This window comes from Microtus pennsylvanicus, chromosome 1, assembly GCF_037038515.1.
Source record: "Microtus pennsylvanicus isolate mMicPen1 chromosome 1, mMicPen1.hap1, whole genome shotgun sequence".
Taxonomy (NCBI): domain Eukaryota; kingdom Metazoa; phylum Chordata; class Mammalia; order Rodentia; family Cricetidae; genus Microtus; species Microtus pennsylvanicus.
The window spans coordinates 99,855,477-99,877,758 of record NC_134579.1 but is presented as its reverse complement, the minus strand read 5'-3'; the positions used below and the strand labels follow the sequence as shown (position 1 = coordinate 99,877,758).

The window sequence follows — 22,282 nt, the reverse complement described above, 5'->3', positions numbered from 1 at the left end:
AAACCCTGTCTTGAAAACAAAATTTCCCATGACCCAAGAAGGACACCTGTAAGCATTGAAAAGATCTTACAGGGGGAGGGTGTGGTGGTGAACACGTGTGACAGCAGCAGGCAGATGGAGGATTGTGAGCGCCAGGCTGACCTGGCTGCACAGTAAGGTGCAAACACCAAACCAAGCCAACAGCAAATAGAGTGTGCAAGGCTGGGGTGTATCCTGGTGCATCCCCCAAGCAGGCTGGTCCAAGCCCCAGGACTGCAAGACAACAACAGAACCTCAGACAGACAAACAAAAGCCTCTCCAGGAATGGCAGGAATGCCCACAGTAGGTCTCCATGGAATAGGCCACAGTTGGAGAGGCCCGATATCTTCCAGTTAATACACTGTAAGAAACACAAAAACAAACTGAAATACTCATTCACAGAACATTTCTGGTTTTTTGTTGTTTTGGTTTTTCGAGACAGGGTTTCTCTGTGGCTTTGGAGCCTGTCCTGGAACTAGCTCTTGTAGACCAGGCTGGTCTCGAACTCACAGACATTTGCCTGCCTCTGCCTCCTGAGTGCTGGGATTAAAGGTGTGCACCACCACCACCACCTGGCTTCACAGAACATTTCTCAGCAATTAGAGCTGGACCAAGGAAACATCTTGAGCTGTGGGGATACTTGTTATTTACGGGGCTGGGAGCATGGCTCAGTGCTGCGTTATTTATGGGGCTGGGAGCATGGCTCAGCTGACGCAGCACTGGCCAAGGGTGCTTGAAGTTGGATCTCCAGGGCCCAAATAAAATTTAAAGGCAAGCACAGGGGTGTGCACTTGTAGACTTGGTGATGGTGAGATGTGAGAAGAGACAGGAAGGTTCCTGTGCCTGAGGCTCACACATCCCAGGCTTAAATATGACAACTATACTTGTGGACCGAACAACTCAGTTGCTAGAAGAAAGTTAACGTCTTCCATCATAGGCCCATTACATCCACCACTTACAATAAAGTTCTGAAGTGTGATGGTGCAGCACTGGGAGGCTGTAGCCAGGAGGACTACTGCAGGTTCAAGGCCAGCCAGGGACACATTACAAGATTGGGTCCCAAGAAACTAAACCAACCGAAAAACAAGCTAATAAAAACAACCAAACAAAAACACTTCATTACCACAGAAGAAAAAAAAAATCCAAGAACTGAGCAGTGGTGGTGCATGCCTTTAATCCCAGCACTCAGGAGACAGAGGCAGGAGGATCTCTGAGTTCCGAGTTCTAGGCCAGCCTGGTCTACATAGTGAGTTCCAAGACAGCCGGGGCTACACAGAGACACCCAGTCTTGCAAAAACAAAAACAAACAAAAAACCAAGAACAAAACTCACTCACAAAACAATAAACACAATTTGTAAATGAGTTTTCTATGACTCAAGCTGTGTGTCTTTCCAAGATATTTAAAATCCTGTTTTACAAGTTAGACTTACGGTGATGGACGCCTGTAGTCCCCAAACTCAGACAGCTGAAGCAGAAGGATTCTTGTGGATTTAAGGCCAGCCTGAGCTACAGAGACAACTTGTCTCGAGAAAACCAAAACCCAACCAACCAACCAACCAACTACCTAAACAAACGCCAGGAATGGGGACATACCTCAGTGGTACAGTACTTTAGTATATCTGAAGCTCTGGGTTTAGTACCCACTGCTGTCAAAAAAGACACCGTGTGTGTACACATATATATACCTAACCAACCAACCAACCAAAGAACAAACATACATGTAAAAATACACACACACATACATGTGGACAATGAGAAGGCACTCGGTGCCAAGGTTGATGATCTGAGCTTGAATCTAGGGTTGCCAACTCCTGCAAGTCATCCTCTGACCGCTACATGTGTGTCATGGCAGGTTCACACACACAATGAACACATACACACAAAAGTTAAAAAGATTAAATCTCTATCTGGCTTTACAACGGGAATCAAAGTTCTCAACCAAAGTTTGGTTTTCAGGCTTTTCTGGGTTTCTTCTCCCATTGCTTTGCTCCGCTGTATTCTCCAGTGCGTGTCCATCACTCACTTTTTCCTCCTTTCTTAACTAATGATCACCCCACCCTGCTTTCCACTTCCAAGTCTAGTACCAACAAAGGTTGTCTTTCTCCTGCTGGCACGGATTGGATTCAGGGTCTTGCACAAGATAAGCAAGCACTCCACCACTGAGTCACACCCCAGCCCCTCACTGGGGTATTCTAGGCAGGGGCTCTACCACTGAGTCACACCCCAGCCCCTCACTGGGGGGTTCTAGGCAGGGGCTCTACCACTGAGTCACACCCCAGCCCCTCACTGGGGGATTCTAGGCAGGGGCTCTACCACTGAGCCACACCCCAGCCCCTCACTGGGGGATTCTAGGCAGGGGCTGTACCACTGAGCCACACCCCAGCCCCTCACTGGGGGATTCTAGGCAGGGGCTCTACCACTGAGTCACACCCCAGCCCCTCACTGGGGGATTCTAGGCAGGGGCTCTACCACTGAGCCACACCCCAGCCCCTCACTGGGGGATTCTAGGCAGGGGCTCTACCACTGAGCCACATCCCAGCCCCTCACTGGGGGATTCTAGGCAGGTGTTCTACCACTGAGCCACACCCCAGCCCCTCACTGGGGGATTCTAGGCAGGGGCTCTACCACTGAGTCACACCCCAGCCCCTCACTGGGGGATTCTAGGCAGGGGCTCTACCACTGAGCTACATCAGTGGCCCCAATGAAAGCTTTAGATGAAACTATTAGGAGGGCTAGAGCAGTGGTTCTCAACCTTCGTAACACGGCAACCCTGCAGTACAGTCCCTCACACTGTGGTGACCCCCAACCATAAAACTATTTTTTTTTTTTTTTTGTTTTTCGAGACAGGGTTTCTCTGTGGCTTTGGAGCCTGTCCTGGAACTAGCTCTGTAGACCAGGCTGGTCTTGAACTCACAGAGATCAGCCTGCCTCTGCCTCCCGAGTGCTGGGATTAAAGGCGTGCGCCACCACCGCCCGGCTTATAAAACTATTTTATATTATGTATACATAGTGATGTATACATAATATAATAAATAATATAATAACTTATTATGTATACATAATAAATAATACATACATACATTCCTTCTGTGTGTGCCTGCAGGCCAGAAGAGGGCACCAGATCTCATTATAGATGGTAGTGAGCCACCATGTGGTTGCTGGGAATTGAACTCAGGACCTCTGGAAGAACACTGAGCCATCTCTCCAGCCCCCATAAAACTATTTCGTTGCTACTTCATGACTGTAATTTTGCTACTGTTATGAATCATAATGTAAATATCTGTGTTTTCTTATGGTCTTCTGGTGTTGCCACCCACAAATCGAGACCTGCTACCCTAGACTGGAGGATGGCTTACAGAGGTCCCCGGTTTAGTTCCCATACTCTTCTCAGGCAGCTCACAATCCCAGCTTCAGGGCATTGGGTGCCCCCTTTCGGCTTCCTTGGGCACCTGCACTCACGTGCACACATCCTTACACAGACACACACATGGAGCAAGAATAATAAAAACCCAGAGACAGTATTGGGGTTCAAGATGAAGATCAGAAAGGCAAAACAGCCAACTATAGAGACCTTTTACCCCTACCAATCTTCACACTGAAAGGGTGAGATCCTGTCTCCATGACTCGCAGGCTCCACCTCCACTGAGTTCCCGTCCCTTCCCCTTTATATTCCTTTCTCCACCTCCCTAGTGCTGGGATTAAAAGTGTGTGACTCCCAAACTCTGGGATTAAAGGTGTGAGCCACACCTTTAATTTGTTTCTGAATTGATTTTGTGCAGCCCAGGGTAGCCTTGAAATCAGAGATCTACCTGCCTCATCTCCCAAAACCTGGGATTAAGGGTGTGTGCCACCACTGCCTGGCCAGCATGGCTGACTAGTGTGGCTACTTTGTCTTCTGATCTTCAGGCAAGCTTTATTTATTAAAGCACAAATAATAGACCACTATAGACACATTTACAGAATTACATTTTAAAATTTTCTTTTTAAAAAGAAGAAAAAAGTTTCTGAGTTGATTCTATCTTTACTCCTTTCGGCTTGGAACAAAATTATGATCCTTTTGTGTATTTAGTTTTTTTTGTTTGTGTTTTTAAACAAGGGCTCAAGTTGCCTGGGCAGGCCTTGAACTCCCAGCCCTCCTGTCTCCACCTACTTCCTAACTACTAAAATTGCAGGCTTGTACTCCCAACCCCCATACCTGGTCAGTCCTCCTTGGCACGGAGGCTAATGGCACTTACCAGAAACAATGTTCAAAACTGTGTCCAGCATGAGGTGCATGCCTGTAAAGGGAGTCAGAGGCAGAAAGATCACCAGGATTTCCAGGGTAGTGGAAGGGCCACAGGGCTACAGTATGTAAGACTGTTTCAAAAACCAAGCCACTGGGTGGCAGAGGTAGGCAGGTCTCTCCTTTCAAGGCCAGCCTGGTCTACTAGCAAGCTCCAGTCCAGCCAAGGCTACATAGTGAGACCCTATCTCAAACAACAAACCAAAAAACCCCACAGAGGGGAGAAGGAAAGGAGGGAGAGAGGAAACAAACTTCCAAAGAAAACCATGAAGGCACCCACCAAACTTTTACACCCACCGAGTTCATCAGCCTTAAAAAAAAAAAAAAAGTCATTTCTGAATCTTTTTCTATTTTTCAAAAACACTCTCAGAGGTAATAATTGTAACCAAGGCTGGCCTTGAACTCCTGACCCTTCTGTCTTTACCTCCCAAGTGCAGGGATTATAGCATGCACCACCTTCGGCTTTTTTTGGTTTATTTTTTGAGCCAAGGTCTCGCGCCCAGGCTGGCCTGGAAACTGCTCCTAAGCGCTGGAGTGCAGGATGTGTTCATTGGCTCGCTGAGACAGGGTCTTCCTCTGTAGCCCAGGCTGGCTTTGAACAACCGCTCCTCCTGCCCACCAGGAAATCCTTTCACCCTGACCGCTTCTAAATCACTGCGCGCTCACGTTTCCCCCAAACCCGCACGGTGACCCGGGGACAATTCTGCATTGGGCTGTCTCACCTCTAACCCAGGCGGGCTCCCTGGAGGAGGCGGGGCTTGGCCAGGAGAGGGCGGGGGAAGTGGGGACCCCCCTCCCCAAGCCTCAGGTTGCACGGGCACCCCGTCACGTGACGAGCGCGGGAAGGGGGGGTGCACTCCCGGGTCAACGTGTCCGGGAGTGGGCGGCGGGGTGCAGCGCTGCCGGGTGGGGGGGACCCCGGCGGGCGGGTCGGAGTCCGAGAGCGAGGTGGCAGGGGGAGCCGCGGCCGCGGTGGCGTTGGAGGGGGCGGCCCCGCGTCCGTGTCACGTGGTACGAGGCGGGCAGCCATCTTGCTACAAACACAAACAGAGAGGAGCGGCCGCCGCGGGAGCGCCAGCGCCCGCCAGTCCCCCTCCCCCCTTGCCGCTGCCGCCGCCGCCGTCCCGGTCCCGCCGCGTGCCACCCGCCCGTCACCGCCAGCACCGCGCCCGGGTCGCCAACGCCCGGGGGGACCGGGAACCTCGCGCCCCCGGTAAGCTCTGCGAGCACCGGAGCAGGCCCGCCCCCGACGCCAGCGGCGGCCGCCCGGGAGCCTTTGCGGGCAGGAGCCGGGGCCGCGGCGCGCGCGGGCCCTCCTCCCCGTGCCCCGCGCCCGCCCGCCCTCCCTCCGGCGCGCCAGCCCGCCCTCCCTCCTCCTTTCCTCCCCGGAGCGGCTCCGGTTCGGGCGGGTGTGGGGGGGAGAAGGCCCTGCTGCCCCTCTGCTCCTCGGGAGGGAGAGGGGACGGTGGCCGTCCCCGCGCGCGCCCCGCGCACCTGGCGCCCCTCCCTGAAGGGCACGCCGTCCTCCCGGCCCGCGCTTTCCCGCACCCCACCGTGTTCGGTCCCTAAGTAACGGTCGCGTCTCTGGGGTCCCCTCCAGGCTCCCCGACACGTCCCGCCCGGGCCCGGGCCTCTCTGCTGTGTGCTGTGCGCGCGCCGCGACCTCCCCTTTTGGCGGTGTCCCCTCTCGCCGCTCCGTGCCAAGCACGGTTCTGGTAGCCGAACCGGGCCTGGCGGGGCTCGCTGGTCCAAGTATTCTAGCACTTTGGCTGACATGGAAGCTTTATTCTGCCCGAGCGCCTCGTCTTGGGTCTTCACCACGGTTTCTTGCGTTTTTAAGCGGCCACCTAAGTGCTTGGTCATCGAGGTCCCTCTTCCCTCCCCAGTTGTCCGGCCGCGTGAGACACCTGTCTGTCTGAGCCGGGGCCGCTGGGCTGCCCTGACACTAGACCGGGCTCTTCCCAGTCCATATGTCCCCGCTAGATGGGACAGCTGCAGATCATTGCCCCTCACAGTCTACCCAGAATTCTTTCCCTTAATTTTTATTTTTCAAGTTGAAAGCCCCTTCTGTGTTCCCTCTTAGACCCAATAGTTACTATAGTTCCCAAGCAGTGCTGTGCCTGGGAGATGCTAAATAAATACTTGGTGGCCAGCTCTTTCCTCCACCCACCCCGGTCCTCCCCTCTGCTCAAAGTCCTACCTTTCCGGAAAAGCCCCTTCCCAGCAGCCATTGCCCCTCCAAGCTGGCACGCCACTTTCTGCTCAAGCCCCCGACCCATTTAGGACCAGTGTCTGGTTTGGTCTGGCATCTACCCATGCAACTGTTTCCGTTGTAGCAGCGCCCGGCCAACCACCCTCCCTCCCAGATCAACTTTTAACTAATAGGTTGTACATCAGTATCCCGAATTTGGGGAGGATTTGAGGAAGTTGGCTTATTCTTTCTGTCCGTTGGCCGGGTGGGCCCGGGTTCTTGAGTGTCCCACATGGGGATTCTAGTAAAATTTTAGGGTGTGCTCACCTTTGTTGACTGGCTTTGTCAGGTAGCGGTTGTAAATTAGTGATTTGTGGGGGTAGTGAAGAAGAGACCCCAAGCTAACCCTAGCCTTGTACATGTTTTTTGGCTTTTGGGATAGGAAACAGACCGATGGTGAGGTCAAGGCACTTGGTTTGCAAGCCTGTTGGCCAGGAACTCACTTCAGGTAGGAGTCGAGACCAGACTCCACAGAGTTGTCCTCTGCCCCCATGTGTGCCCCTCCTCCGCATCACACAATCATAATAAAAAAGAGGGGAAAGGGAATCAAAGGCGGCACAAAAGTCTGAGGAAGGGCCCTGGTGGTTAGAGCACTTGAGCCAGCATGAGGACCAGAGCTTGGATCTCCAGAGCCACACACATGCTAGGTGACCATGGCGGCTCGCCTGTCATTCCAGCCGTCCCAAGAAGACAGATCCCCCTTGCAAGAGGGCTAGCTAGACTCGCCAAAACAGTATATTCTGCCTTGGCGAGAGCCCCTGCCTCAATTAGCACGGTGGGGAGCAAGTGAAGATGCCAGGCATCAGCCGAGGGTCTCTTCTCTGGTGTGCCTGTGCATCCACACGTGAATTTGAACAGGTAAATGGACATCATACACATGTGCAAAACGTGAAAGTCTTAAGAAAAATCTTGGCTTGGAAGCCTCTGCCACTCGTGGGAACATTCGGGAAGCAGGAGGGCTGCTGTAGGTGTGAGGCCAGTTTCGGGTACAGTTTGGGACCTTGTCTCAGCAAGCCTCATCAGCCCCAAGTGAAAGAAAGAATTAAACCAGCTTCAGGCTCAACATATGAAGCCTGAACTTGCAGGATGGCTCCCGCCACCTATCACATCTCTGTCAGTCCGGGGTAGTGGTGAGGGTGTCAGGGTGCCCATCAGGGAAGCTGTAACTTCATTTTCTATGTACTGGAGTCCCCTGGCTAGGCGAGCTGACAGAAGGGATCAAATGAGGTAAAGTGTGAAAATGCTTTGAAAACTGTGAAGTCAATTCACAATTGCCAAGTGCTGGGCTTGCTTGTCACTGTGGTGGAGTAGAGCAGGGGTAACTGCTGCTCTGGGGCTGCTGGGGGCCTGCACCACACATGGAGAATGCATACTTACGGGGAAAGTCGCCTTCTACAGACTGGGTGACTGATGGCTCAAGTGTGGGGCGTTTGGGTTTTGACTCTTGTTAGCCGTGGTACAGGATGGTGCCGAGTTACATTGTTTTAGATGGGAACAGAGTTAGGGGCCATAGAGTAAGGAAGCATTGGCCTGAAGTGTTGAGCTTGTGTTTGTAGTTCTGGGCACAGGAGGAGCGGCCCAGGCCCCCGAGGAAGCTGCCAGCTCCAGCTCCAGCTCCAGCTCCAGCCTGTGCTTCCAGCAGGGCTCACACTCACTCTTTTAATACTGAGAGCGCACAGATGCTGGGGGAGTTGAGGTGGGCTGTGGGGAGGGGGCCTTGCGAAGCAGAGGTGACCTGGGAGGAAAAAACTCTTCACATAGGCAGCCATAGAAGGTGAGGTGGGAAAAGATGAGTCCCCAACTCAGCTGCCCTCCTGTTTTCTTTCTTAGAGAGAAAAGCTAAGCTTGGTTGCTTAGCTTGGAGGGGTGGGCAAACAGATTGTTTTGTTCTCATTTTTAAAGTATGTGTCAGTGTGTCTGTCTGTTTCATGGTGGGGGGTGGTGTCAAGGGACAACTTGAAGAAGTTGGTTCTCTCTTTCCACCATATGGGTCCTGGGGATCAAACTCGGGTCATGAGGCTTGGCCACAGACTCCTTTATCAGCTGAACCATTTCTCCAGCCTGATGCTGTTGCTTTTCCTCGGGACTTGCCTCCTAAGGACTCTGGACTTTCTCACTGGACAGTGCAGTGAGGGAAACCTTTACTGGCTAATGAGGGACAAGGGAGCCCACAGGCCTCCCTTATTTTAAATGTTCCACTGCCTCCCCTGGATACATGCTGAGTGACAGGCCTGCACTATCTGCCTGATTTATGCCTTGCTGGGGATTGAACCCAAGGCCTTGTGCATGCTAGACAAGAATTCTCCCAAATGAGCCACGTTCCCTAGTCGGCCATATGCTTCTTTGTGCTGGGTTGTCCTCTGAGTTGTACAGTGGCCCACAGCATCCCTGGTCTCCACCTGCTAGCAGCCAGTCGCACCCTTCTGCCCAGCTGACAGCCTGGTGTCTGCAGTCATAGTCCATAGTCCTCAGGGAGTTGAGTCTCCCTCAGTCAAGAGCACATGGCTTCAGGCAGCACGCAGTGGACTGCATGCTGCTCCCTGGGTCCCTTCAGTGTGAGGAGGAAGCCCAGTGCTGCTGAGTTCTGGGCACTTCTCTCTGGCTGGTTTGCAGGCCTGAGAACCTGCACGCTTGCCTTGGGTCTTCCCCTGCCTTTGCAGTGGCCCTGTTACATCCACATTGCCGCTGCTTGTTCTTTTTCTATTTTCATTTGCTCTTTTTAAATTAAACATGTCCTTGTGTCCACCTCCCACCCTACCCTTCAAGCTGTGTGTGTGTGTGTGTGTGTGTGTGTGTGTGTGTGTACACGTGTACATAGTGTGCATGGAAGTCTGAGGATAACTTGGATGACACGCTTCTCTCCTTCCACCACGTAGATACTAAGGTATCCGATTCACATCTTCAGGATTGGCTGCAAGCCCCTTTACCAGGGTGAGCTGTATTGCCAGCCCTCCTTCCTTAGACTTTCCATTCAGGGAGGCTCCATGAAGGGTGGGAGGATGCACGGTGAGGGTAGGGCACCCTGTTACTCTCCTGCTGGACAGCGCTCCCTCACTGCCAAGATCAGTGCCTGCTCCACCAGGACTGACTGAGTAGGCTCCAGATTGTTTGAAGGAGTGTGGGGTTCTTTGTTTGGAATGGGAACAGTGTCTAGCCCTCACAGTGGCTTTTCCCCTAAAGCCTTTTATGGGCCCATGCTCATGAGGATGTGAAGACTGCAGGTTGTATCTTTCTCTTTTGCTCTCAACTTTATTGCTTGTTCAGTTTTTGTGTATATGCATGAATGAGTGTATACTCACATGGAGGTCAGAGAAAACCTCAGATGTTGGTCCTTCCACCTTGATGGAGACAGGGTCTCTTCTGGAGGCATCATTCATCAGGCTGACTGGTCCATGAGCTCCCAGGGATCCTCCTGTCTCCACCTCCCATCTCTCTGTAGGAATACTATGCATCTATCTATACATGGGTTCTGGGGATTAGAACTTAGGTCCTCATGCATGTGCAGCAAGCACTTTACCCACTGAACCATCTCTCCAGCCATCTGCTTAAACCAGGAGTTCACCAATTTTGCTAGATTGGATGTCCAGCAAGTCTCGGGGATCCTCCTTTTTCTACCTCCCTAGTGCTAGGGTTATATCTACCTCCCCAGGCACAAATGTTTGGCTCTTACGTAAGTATTGGTGAGTATTGGGACTTGATCTCAGGTCCTGTGTTTGTGCAGCCAGCACTTTTCTGACTGAGCCCTCTACACTGCCCTACAAAACGTTTTTTAAAAATGAATACTGAGGGCAGGACTACAGGGCTTGTGCATGCTAAGCAGGTCCTATGCCACCAGCCTCACTAAAGCTTTCTTAAGATGATTGTTGATGTCGGGGGCTGGAGAGATGGCTCAACAGTTAAGTGCACACACTACCTTTGTAGAGGCCTTGAGTGTGATTCCCAACACTCATGTTAGGTGACTCACAGGTACCGGTAACTCTAGCTCCAGGGGATCTGACACCTTCTAGACCCTGGGCACCTACATTCAAGAGTACGCAGCGTCATTCCTCCCACCCTACACATATACACATAATTAAGGAATAAAAATAAAATGAGGGTGTAAACCAGGCATGGCTGTGCGTGTGCACAGTCCCAGCGCTCAGAATAAGATAAAATGATGGTGTAAGCCAGGTGTGGCCGTGCGTGTGCACAGTCCCAGCGCTCAGAATAAGATAAAATGATGGTGTAAGCCAGGCATGTCCGTGCGTGTGCACAGTCCCAGTGCTCAGAATAAGATAAAATGATGGTGTAAGCCAGGCGTGGCTGTGCGTGCGCACAATCCCAGCGCTTAGAATAAGATAAAATGATGGTGTAAGCCAGGCATGGCCGTGCGTGTGCACAATCCCAGCGCTCAGAAGGTTGAGGTGGAAGGATTCTTACCGCTTCATTTATTCTTTTGGTGTACAGATCTGTGGCATTGATGTCAATACATTTACAGTTTTATGCCACTGTCACCTGTCACCAGCCTCCCCTGTGCCCAGCCGAAGCCCTGAACCCGTTCAGCATTTGCCAACAGTTCTGTCCCAACTTCAGGTTTTTGTGTTCAGCCTGCCCCAACCCCTGGCTCCTCTGTAAGGAACATCCTACAGAGGTTTTATCTTTCTTGACCCCCCCCCCCCCCCATGCTGGGACCTGAACTCAAGGACTCTCAACCACTGAGCTGTCTCTACAGCCCAAGTCCCTTTTTTGGCAGTACTGGTGGTTGAAGACAGGGCCTTGCGCATGCTAGGAAAGTGCTTGACCACTCGGCAGCATCTCCAGCCCTCTTGGGGCAGGGAATGGGGAGCTTGAACTTCTGATCCTTCTGTACCCACTACCTGAGTGCTAGGATTACAGGTGTGTACCACCATGTCTGGCTAATGTGATACTGAGGTCAAACCCAGGGCATTGTGAGTGCTAGGCCTGCTCTCTGCCAGCTGTCTGTGCCTGACTTGCTACACTTAGCATCGTGTCCTCGGGGTCTGCGGAGGCCCCGGGGCATCACTGAGCAGCACAGGTGCCCTGGGCCAGCCCATTTGTTGTCTGTCAGCAGCCACACAATCACCCCAGATTCCAGGGTGCTTGGATTCTGGGCCACCCCGTTGTCTGCCATGGTGTCTTGGTTTAGCTACAGGGGAGACCATCTTTCTTTCTCTTTCCTCCAGACTCCTGGCATCCTGCAGCGGATGGGGACTGCAGAGGCACACTGGTCCAGCCTCCTGCCCAGTCAGTGATAGGAACCCACGCACACCCCTGGACACTGCCTGCCCTTCTTCCTCTACTCTGCCCTTCCTAGATGAACCCACTTCCAAGAGTCTCCTACCCAGGCTCCTAGAGGAACCTGCCCTTGTTGCCCCTGCTGCTCACCAGCCTCAGAGATTGGACTTGCCTCTTCCCATATGGTGAGGGGCCTTCTGCCAGCAACTCCGTAGCCCTCTTCCCACCTTGAACTTTTTTCTGAGGGACAGTTCTTGATGTAGGGGAAGGAGTTTAGGCTTGGTTTCCATTTAGTAGATGAGTCTGGGGTGCTGTGGCCACACCCCTGCTCTAAGCCTGCCCAGGTGCGTGTTTAGTGCGTGTTTGGTTCCTGACCAAACCCAGCTCCCTGATTCTGATTTCCAGACAGGTAATTTGAGTTTTTTTTCTGTAGAGAAGTCATCTTGTTCCAAGATTTACTGTGATGCTCTCCAAAATGGACCGTTCCTCTATAGGACATGAGAGGCCCATTCCTCTATAAGACATAAGCTGCCCGTTCCTCCATAGGACATAAGTGGCCCCAGTGCCTTGTTTTATTTTTTAAGGCATGGCCTCATGTAGCATAGGCTGATCCTGAACATGTATGTAGCCAGGAATGACCTTAAATTTCTGAACCTCTTGCCTCCATCTCCCAAGTTTTGGGAATCACAGGCATGTGGTACTGGGGAGAGAACGTAGGGCTTCTTGTGTGATAAATAAGCACTCTGCCAGCTAAACCAAATCCTCAGTCCTTTTGTTGTTACTGTAACAAGGTCTACCAGGTGTCCCAGGTTGGTCTTAAACTTGCCATCCTCCTGCCTCTGTCTCCAGAGTGCTGGAATTGGAAGCATGGGCACCGCCATGCCTGGTCCTGATGGCTTCCTTACCTGGTTTGTGGTCCTGAAAGTCCATCACTACCATCCTTACCTTCTCACTGTATCCGTGCCGCACTAGCCATCTCAGCCACCCCGTGAGAGCACCACTGACCACGCCTGTACAGCTGTCCTAAGTTCATTGTACCCCGCAGCTGTGGGCCAGAGGATGGGAGCCGTCTGACTCACTGGTGTAACCACCCTCTTCCTTCTCTTCTCCCTAAGGATCTTTCCCAGATGTGAAAGTTCCTCCCTGGCACTACTGAAGCTATAGACCATAGCTAGTTGCTTGGGAACTCTGGGTCAGCTCAGCCCAGGCCCTGCCAGAACAGAGAGAGCCCTTGTCTTCCCTGCTTCTCAGGGCAGGACTGTCAGGTGAGTGTTGGGCCACCAGAGGGCGCCTCACTGAGGCAGACCAGGCTCAAGCTTCCATGTTCTCTCACTCCCCTAGGACTCTTCCCCTACCCTGACTGGCTTCTGTTAACTCATGGTGTGCGTGGTCTCGTGTCTGGTTTAGGTGAGTTCTTCAGTGCCAAAATGACTCACCACCCAGATGGTGGCCTCTCACTGACCCAGTAAGGTGTTGTCCCCATGAGTAACCTGCAGATGGTTACTTATGGCCCTGTCTGTGGCTCTACAGGTATTTGAACAGTACACACTTGGTCCTCCTTTCTCTGCTCATCCTTGACCTTTGAAAAGCGTCTCTGCTCCACGATGGCAGCGGAGACACTCAACTTTGGACCTGAGTGGTGGGTTGCTCAAGCTCTGGCCCATGGGAAGAAGCTGGGGTAGTGGGGAATGGCTATGTGGACCTCCCTTTCCCTTCCTTTCTATGCCTGATTTAGGCTGAGGGCTCTTTCGAGTGGTGGCAGTGTGACCTCTCCACCCCCATCTCCTGCTATGCCCAAATACAAGCTAGCAGATTACCGCTATGGGCGAGAGGAGATGCTGGCCCTCTATGTCAAGGAGAACAAGGTAAGGTTTTGGAATGGGACAGGATTCCCTCCCCCATTTGCCTGATCAGTGAGTTGCCCTGAGGGTATAGTGTATTGGGCCTCCTGCCCTTCACAGGTCCCCGAGGAACTGCAGGACAAGGAGTTCGCCGCAGTGTTGCAGGAGGAACCACTGCAACCTCTGGCCCTGGAGCCTCTGACTGAGGAGGAGCAGGTGGGGCTGGGCCCAGCCAGGCTGAGACAAATGGGCCTAGGGTGGTGGGAGGAGGAGCCGGGCTTGAGAGGATGGGGGTTGACTGAGTGATACGTCCTCACTCCCATCCCTGGCTCCCTCCTCAGAGAAACTTCTCCCTGTCAGTGAACAGTGTGGCTGTACTGAGGCTGATGGGGAAAGGGGCTGGGCCCCCTTTGGCTGCCACCTCCCGTGGCAGGGGCAGCACACGGAGCCGAGGTAGAGGATGACACCCCATATATTTTAGGGGAGGAGATGGGCAGAGTCGGAATGGGTGGTGCTAAGGATGCAGAGGGGCACTGGAAGGTCCCAAGCCCAGATGTGAGCCCTCTTCCTTCAGGCCGTGGCCGTGGTGACAGCTGCTTTTACCAAAGAAGCATTGAGGAAGGGGATGGAGCCTTTGGACGCAATCCCCGGGAGATCCAGCGAAGCCAGAGCTGGGATGACAGGTGGGGTGGAAAGATGAGGTAGGCAGGTAGGGCGGAGGAGTGGGAGCTGGGCTAGTGGTGGGGTGACTGGAGGCCAGAGCCCTCTGGGTCCTGTCTGCTCCTTTCATTCTGGTTGTTTTGGGGATTCTGTTGTTTTCTCCCCAGCCTGATGTCCCCTGGCTCCCCCTGCTCCACCTTAGAGCAGAGGGGATGATGTGTGTGCCTTGACCAGCATCTTTCTTCCACAGAGGTGAGAGGCGGTTTGAGAAGTCTGCAAGGCGGGATGGAGGTATGAGAGTGTTGAGTGTGGTGGCAACTGAGGTTGGGTTCCCAGGTTGGAGGGGGGAGGACAGGTGAGTTGTCATGGGGTTCTTTGGTGCTTATTGTCTGTTTCCCCCATGCCAGCACGATCTGGGTTTGAGGAGGGAGGGGCTGGCCCAAGGAAGGAGCATGCACGCTCGGACAGTGAGAATTGGCGCTCACTGCGAGAAGAGCAGGAGGAGGATGGCAGCTGGAGACTCGGGGCAGGACCCCGGAGAGATGGTGATCGCTGGCGTTCCACCAGTCCTGGTAAGATGGGGCAAGGTGGGGTTCAGGAACTGCTCCCTGGATGTGGCTGATGTTGGGGAAGGGGATGGCCACGCATGTGAGGAATGGGAACATCCCAGGGAGGCCATCCTAGGCGGGAAGGCCTGCTGAGCAGGAGAAGGCAGAGCCTGGTGTGGCTGGACACTAGTTTCTATGTGTTGTTTTGTTTCTTTTTCCAACTTTCTCTTCCAGATGGTGGTCCCCGCTCTGCTGGCTGGCGGGAACATGGGGAACGGAGGCGCAAATTTGATTTTGATTTGCGAGGGGATCGAGGAGGGTGTGGCGAAGAGGATGGGCGGGTTGGGGGAGGCAGCTCTCACCTCCGGAGATGCCGAGGGCTTGATGGTTTTGAAGATGACAAGGATGGGCTCCCTGAGTGGTGCCTGGATGATGAAGATGAGGAGATGGGCACTTTTGATGCCTCCGGGGCCTTCCTACCTCTCAAGGTACCTTCTCAGGGACCAGGTGGGGTTGACGGAAGCTGTCCCCCAGCTGCTCTCCCACTGTCCACTCTGCCCTTTCTCACACAGAAGGGCCCCAAGGAACCTATTCCTGAGGAGCAAGAGCTTGATTTCCAGGGCCTGGAGGAAGAGGAGGAGGAGCCTTCAGAAGGGGTGGATGAAGAGGGGCCTGAGGCAGGTGAGCCCTAATAACCTTGCAGGGAGGCTGCGCTGTCCTCTAACCTGTGATGTCTGTGCGTGTGCATGCATGCATGTCCCGAGCCAGGACTCAAATGGGTGGAGAGGGACCTCTGTCAGGTGTGAACAGAATGACCTTTGGAGTCCTTTAGAAGCTCTGGAGCCAGCAGGCACCCACACAGCCCTTACACTTGTGGGTCCTAACTAATACCTTACAGAGCAGGGCCAGGAGTCTGTACAGTGCAGATAGCTCGGCTCTCCACATTCATGCTTCATGCTTGGGTAGGGAGTTGACCAACGTTGGAAAGGATAGACATGCCCCGGGGTTGTGCATGTTCACCGTGTGCAACCTCACTTACATGGTCTCCCCTGGTCTTCTGTTTTGATCATGTATGTATATGTGTGAATGAATGTGCCACAGTGTATGGAGGTCAGAGGACAACCGTGGGTATAGGTCCCTGCCCTTCATCTTGGTTGAGGTGGGCTCTCTGATCTTTCCCATTGTCTGTGCCCAGTTGGGCCTACGAACCTGTTGAGCATTAATTTCCTGTCTCTGCCTTCCACGTTTTCATGGGAAAACTGGGATTACAGACACTCCTACATGTGGCGTTTGTATAGGTTCTTGGGATTTCAACACAGGCCCTCAAGACAGGCCCTCAAGGTTGGGAGGCAAACACTTATGTGCTGACCCAACCCCTTAGCCCCTTTGGTTTTGAGTTCAAGTAGTCATCTGTTCCTTCCAGGTGGGAAGGAGGTGACCCCATTGCCTCCTCCTGAGAAACCTAGCTCCCCATCTTCACTGCCTGCCTTGGGCCCTCTCTGGACGACGAGCGAGGATGGCGATGAGGCAGTGGAGAAAGAACTTCCGCCAGCCGAAGGTAGACTGGCTAGAGCTGATGCGCAAGGGAGTGCCAGGGAGGGATGGGTTGTGGTGAGAGCCTGTTTTCATAGCAGGTAGAAGAGCCATCTTGTCCCCTTTCCTGCCCCTCCCTACTTTCTCATCTCCTCTTCCAGGAGACGAGATGAGGGGTCTGTCTCTAAGTCCTGCAGTCGGCTCGCCTCCTGGCCCACCTGGAGATCTAGAAGATGAAGAAGGCTTGAAGCACCTGCAGCAGGTTGGGAGGGTGTGCCTGTGCGTGCTCGAGAGGCCTCCACTCGGGTCTGTCCAACAGGGCCCTGGCCTACCCTCCTGAGCCCAGCCTCTTTCTGGTGTTTGTACTATCAGTTTACTCAAACTTGACTCTCTTTCTGGACTCCCAGGAGGCAGAGAAGCTGGTGGCCTCCTTGCAGGACAGCTCCTTGGAGGAGGAACAGTTTACGGCCACCATGCAGACCCAGGGCCTTCGCCACTCCACAGCCGCCACTGCCCTTCCCCTCAGCCATGGCGCTGCCCGAAAGTGGTTCTACAAGGACCCACAGGGGGAGATCCAAGGTGGGTAGCAGATTCCTAGGAGCGGATTTGATTGGGCAGATGTAAGTGTGTTCTCTAATCTACCATGGCCACTTCCTAACCCTCTCACACCCTTGTTCCAGGCCCCTTCACAACCCAGGAGATGGCTGAGTGGTTCCAGGCTGGCTATTTCTCCATGTCCCTCCTAGTGAAGAGGGGCTGTGATGAGGGTTTCCAGCCTCTGGGAGAGGTGATCAAGATGTGGGGCCGCGTGCCCTTTGCCCCTGGGCCCTCGCCACCCCCGCTGCTGGTGAGTACTGTCTGCTCTGCAGGTTGCAGGGAAGGCCAGTGGTGGCAGCAGCAGGACCTTAGACTTCCCCACGACCTTGCTTGCTAGGCCTGCTCCTGCTGGGCACACTCACAGGCATGCTCTGACCTCCTGCAGGGGAACATGGATCAGGAGCGGCTGAAGAAGCAGCAGGAGCTGGCAGCCGCGGCCCTGTACCAGCAGCTGCAGCACCAGCACTTTCTGCAGCTGGTTGGCAGGTATGGGGAGCTTCGGGGCATGATGTGGGCACAGCAGTGGTCCTGGGTGGTCTACCATCTGAGCCCTGTCTGTCTGTAGCCGCCAGCTTCCGCAGTGCACGACGCTTCGGGAAAAGGCAGCTATGGGGGACCTGACGCCGCCGCAGCAGCAGCAGCTCACGACATTCCTGCAGCAGCTCCAGGCTCTCAAAACCCCCAGGTCTGTTTCACTGTGCATGCGTGTGTGCGTGCGTGCGTGCGAGAGAGAGAGAGAGAGAGAGAGAGAGAGAGAGAGACCAACAGAGAATATGTATGCTGGTGTGAGATAGAAAAGGAGGAAGGGAGGAAGTCAGGCTACAAGTGAATGCAGTGTCTTGAGGGCCAGTGTTTTGCTTCTCAGGGGTGGGGACCAGAACCTGCTCCCGACGATAAGCCGGTCCTTGTCGGTGCCAGATTCAGGCCCCCTCTGGGACTTACATACCTCAGCTTCATCACAGTCAGGTGAGTGACAACCTGCCCCATGCCACATCCTGGTCCCTTTACCCCGAGTCCCTGCTTGTCACACTCAGGCTCTGTTTCCTATCTGTGGGTGGTTCCACTGGGCTCGGGCCTCTGCAGCTGCCTTTCCTCCTGCAGGTGGTGAGGCCAGTCTTTGGGACATACCAATTAACTCTTCGACTCAGGGTCCAATTCTAGAACAACTCCAGCTGCAACATAAAGTAAGTAGCAGGCTGGCCTGTTGAAGGCTGGCTGAAGCAGGTGCAGCCGCCCAGCTAACTAGCTCCTTGTCACCGCAGTTTCAAGAGCGCAGAGAAGTGGAGCTCAGGGCGAAGCGGGAGGAAGAGGAGCGAAAACGCCGTGAGGAGAAGCGCCGCCAGCAGCAGCAGCAGGAGGAGCAGAAGCGGCGGCAGGAGGAGGAGGAGCTCTTTCGACGCAAGCAGGTTCAAGTCCCACCTGTCTCCTGGGCCTGCCTGTGCCTGGTGCCAGCCACCCACCAACATCCACTATGTCCTCACGTAGGTTCGGCAGCAGGAGCTGCTGCTGAAGCTGCTACAGCAGCAGCAGGCAACGAATGTCCCCGTGCCCCCTGCACCGAGCTCCCCGCCCCCACTCTGGGCTGGCCTGGCCAAGCAGGGCCTGTCCATGAAGACTCTGCTGGAGCTGCAGATGGAAAGTGAGCGGCAGCTGCACAAGCAGCCGGCACCCCGGGATCCTCTGCGGGCCCAGGCCCCCAACCACCGAGTGGTAAGCAGCAGGGGTCCCAGGGAACCCCCCCAATGCAGCTTTCAGAATCACTGGGGGCGGGAGGAGTACGTCCCTAAGCGCAGACTCCTAAAGCCGGAGATTTGGTTCTTTCCATTATTGGAAGGATGCCCCTCCCCTGACTCTTTCCCTTTCCCTTAGCCCCCCCCCCCCATGAGCCTCCTTGCCTAGGTAGCCAGGGCTCCATTGTAGAGCCCCCTGACTTCCTGCCATTTGCAGCAGCTTGGGGGCTTGGGCACTGCCCCTCTGAACCAGTGGGTGTCTGAGGCTGGGCCACTGTGGGGCGGGCCAGACAAGAGTGGGGGCAGCAACAGTGGCAGCCTGGGACTCTGGGAAGACACCCTCAAGAGTGGCGGGAACCTGGCCCGAAGCCTGGGCCTAAAGAACAGTCGGAGCAGCCCGTCTCTCAGGTGGGTGAGACAACTGTTTAGCTTGGGTCTGTCAGGGAGGGGTGGGTGCTAAGCTTCTGGCTCACCTGTGGCCTCCAATTCCCCGCCTGCCTTAGTGACTCGTACAGCCACCTGTCAGGTCGCCCTGTTCGCAAAAAGACAGAAGAGGAAGAGAAGTTGCTGAAGCTGCTGCAGGGCATCCCTCGGCCCCAGGACGGCTTCACCCAGTGGTGTGAGCAGATGCTACACACCCTGAGCACCACAGGCAGCCTGGATGGTAGGAAGGCAATCCTGGGAGGCCATGTTGGCACTGGGGACTCCAGATCTGTCCAGCATGCTTGACTGTCCCCTCCCCATAGTGCCCATGGCTGTAGCGATCCTCAAGGAGGTGGAGTCCCCCTATGATGTCCATGATTATATCCGTTCCTGCCTGGGGGACACGCTGGAAGCCAAAGAATTTGCCAAACAATTCCTGGAGCGGAGGGCCAAGCAGAAAGCTAGTCAGCAGCGGCAGCAGCAGCAGCAACAGCAGCAGCAGCAGGTAGAGTCTTGTGGGACCTGGGGAGGCAGGGTACCCAGGACTCTCCTGATGCTACTCTCGTTTGCCGTAGGAGGCCTGGCTGAGCAGCACCTCCCTGCAGACAGCCTTTCAGGCCAACCACAGCACCAAACTGGGCCCTGGGGAGGGCAGCAAGGCCAAGAGGCGGGCGCTGATGCTCCACTCAGACCCCAGCATCTTGGGTAAGCGTGGGTGTGTTGGGGAGCTCTGCTTTCCCTGTGCTGGCCAGCCATAGGACCTCGGAACTCACCCTTACTTCTCCCCTGGCTTCAGGGTACTCCCTGCACGGCCCCTCTGGTGAGATCGAGAGCGTGGATGACTACTGACCAGCCTGTCCCACCAGCCCCCTGGGCTTTAGGCTTGGGTGGTGGCAGCGGTGGCATGGACCCTCGGGTCTCCAGCCTGCAGGCTCCCAACAAGGAGCAGAGGAGGAAGCAAGTGGGGCAGGGTCCCCAGCACTTGTTACAAACCACACGATGCACCTTAACTCACCCACCACGAGGCACTTTACAGATGGGGAGGGGCTTTTCTTTTTCTCTTTAATTTTAAATGTTAGGAGAGACAAAAGTATCATTCAAATACTAGACTGTAGACCCATCTGCCCCTTTGGGATAATGGGTGTGACATTGGAAGGTCCACAGAGGTTTTGTTTTAGGGTTGGGTTTTTTTTTTTTTTTTTTAAGAAAAGATGAAAAATAATGAAAAAAAAAAAAGAAAGTTAGGCTGAAAGAAAAAAAATCACACTGTTATTTTGGGGCAGTGGGTACCAGGCTCCATGGAACTGTTTTGCCTGGCTCCCCTAAGGCTGCACTTACCCTGCTGCCCCAGAAGGTGATCACTGGGGTAACTGGAAGTTGGGTGCTGGCAGTTTGCCCAGCAAGGCCCTCTCCAGAAGCCCTGCCCACTGGACCCGCTGTGACAGCTTCTTGTGGTGGTTACTGTGGCAGGTGTCCTGGTGAGGAGGCCACAAAGTCGCCCCTTGCCTCGGCTGCTTTGGAGGAACATTGCACAAATTGGACGAGCTGCGTCAGCTCACTCGCCCTCAACCCCTAAACAGCCCTCCCATACTGGGGAGCCGGGGAAAGAGCTGCCAGTGCCAGCCTGTCAGAGGTGGGCTCTGAACTCAGGCCTGCTGAGGGGCTGCCCCCACTGCTGCCATTTCGGGGGACAGCCTGGGTGTGACACTGAAAGCCCCAGCTCCCTGCCTTTGCCACATGAATGTATTCTCTGGCCCCCAAGCCCGTCTCATCCCTCCAAGAAGGGACATAGCCCTTCCTCCAGAAGCTGGAGAACACCAACCTCTCTGTCATGGCCGAGTCCTTGCTTGTGTGAGGGAAAGACACTGAAGGGTGGCTTGGGGCTGAACCTGTGGTGGTGGGGCCATTGTGGGAGCACCCTGATCTGCAGCTAGCTGTGGGAAAGGAGACCACAGCTCTGCGCCTGACCCTCCCATGACCAAATGGAGAGCACGAGCAGCCCCTCTCCTGGATGTTCTATGTTGGGTGTGAAGCTGGAGGTCAAGAGCCTGTGTCCTGGGCTGGGGGCCACCTTGCCTGTCGCTCACGCTCACCGACTTCACTCCTCATCATCCCCTGTCTGGGCTTATCTCCATTGTTGGTTGGCCTTTTTTTTTTTTTTTTGGAAATGCTCTTATGTTAGTGAATTCTCCCATCGACCTCATTGCTCAGAATGCAGTATTAGGGCGAGACTGCCACTGCCTCCCCTCCATGAATGTATTTCTCTTTTCTGCCCTGAGGAAGTGGGGAATGGCCCCAGTTTCTTCTTTCCCATCTGTCTCCAGAGAGGCGACCTTTCATTTTCACTTTTCTTTATTGTTGGGTTTTTTTTTTTTTTTTTTTTTTTGCACCAAAGTGGCAACTGGGTCAGTGTTGGGGATAAGGCTGGCCTCTGGGTGGAAGGCCCCTCCACCTGCTTCTCCCTGGTTTTGACAGTGTTAGCGTCTGTGAAAAGACAATATTCTCTCTAAAGCAATAAGGGGGTGATGGGCCAGGGGGAAATGTCTTGCTGCTGCTGGCCCCCCAGCTCCCCTTCCCTCTTGCCATTATGGTGGCACTGGAGGGTGGGAGAGACTCCTGTTGTGACTGAATGTAACCTACCCTGCCCCTGCCACAGCCAATGCAGGGGAAGGGGGGCACTTGTCTCTTCCTACCCCTTCCCCCAGCTAAAGAGACTTTGAACTTGGGGGCCCATGAGCCTGGAGAGGCCTTAACCCTGTGAGGAAGTGTAGGGGGAGCCCTCTCCCACCCCATCCCCTCTGAGAGTGGTAAATGTTTACAAGCCCTGAGCCCCTACCCCAGGGGCTCAGACACCCCACCCTACCCCCATCTTAATCCTTTCTCCATCCCAGACTTACAGGGCCCTAGCTGCTCCACCCCCTCTTGGGGTTCAGGGTAGGGTAGGTGTCCTGTGTGCCCCAGTTTACCCCTACCTCTACCCAGTGTGACTTCCCTTTTGCCTACCCATGTAAATACTCCCAATAAAACTTGGTGTGTTCTCCCAACCCATCCTGTCTGCTGGCTTTTTTTATGGCAGGGGGCAGGGGCAGAGTTGGGTAGGGTTGTCTCTGGGAACTGCTGGCCTCAGGTTTGTGTAGAATACCCTCTGTCTACAGCTTGGAGGA

The 22,282-nt window shown here is 54.3% G+C and overlaps 1 protein-coding gene across 3 annotated transcripts; it reads left to right on the top strand.

Moving 5' to 3' along the window:
• Nucleotides 1-5,193: 5,193 nt before the first annotated feature.
• Gigyf1 (GRB10 interacting GYF protein 1) lies at nucleotides 5,194-22,162 on the top strand. 3 transcript variants are annotated; one of them, XM_075975915.1, is made up of 28 exons: nucleotides 5,194-5,513; nucleotides 11,735-11,971; nucleotides 12,902-13,051; nucleotides 13,128-13,193; nucleotides 13,317-13,425; nucleotides 13,522-13,651; nucleotides 13,748-13,843; nucleotides 13,969-14,080; nucleotides 14,202-14,310; nucleotides 14,538-14,578; nucleotides 14,695-14,859; nucleotides 15,070-15,323; nucleotides 15,411-15,516; nucleotides 16,259-16,393; nucleotides 16,530-16,630; nucleotides 16,776-16,947; nucleotides 17,049-17,215; nucleotides 17,351-17,451; nucleotides 17,531-17,650; nucleotides 17,831-17,931; nucleotides 18,067-18,149; nucleotides 18,228-18,371; nucleotides 18,451-18,675; nucleotides 18,913-19,103; nucleotides 19,199-19,359; nucleotides 19,442-19,623; nucleotides 19,694-19,823; nucleotides 19,915-20,118. In XM_075975915.1, exons 5-28 carry the CDS (start codon nucleotides 13,391-13,393, stop codon nucleotides 19,965-19,967), a joined length of 3,114 nt encoding a protein of 1,037 aa, XP_075832030.1. In that variant the 5' UTR covers nucleotides 5,194-5,513; nucleotides 11,735-11,971; nucleotides 12,902-13,051; nucleotides 13,128-13,193; nucleotides 13,317-13,390; the 3' UTR covers nucleotides 19,968-20,118. The 3 variants fall into 3 exon arrangements, with proteins under 3 accessions (XP_075832030.1, XP_075832021.1, XP_075832015.1); XM_075975906.1 differs by having other exon boundaries at nucleotides 15,408-15,516; nucleotides 18,916-19,103; XM_075975900.1 differs by having other exon boundaries at nucleotides 5,196-5,513; nucleotides 15,408-15,516; nucleotides 19,915-22,162.
• The last annotated feature ends 120 nt before the right edge of the window (nucleotides 22,163-22,282 follow it).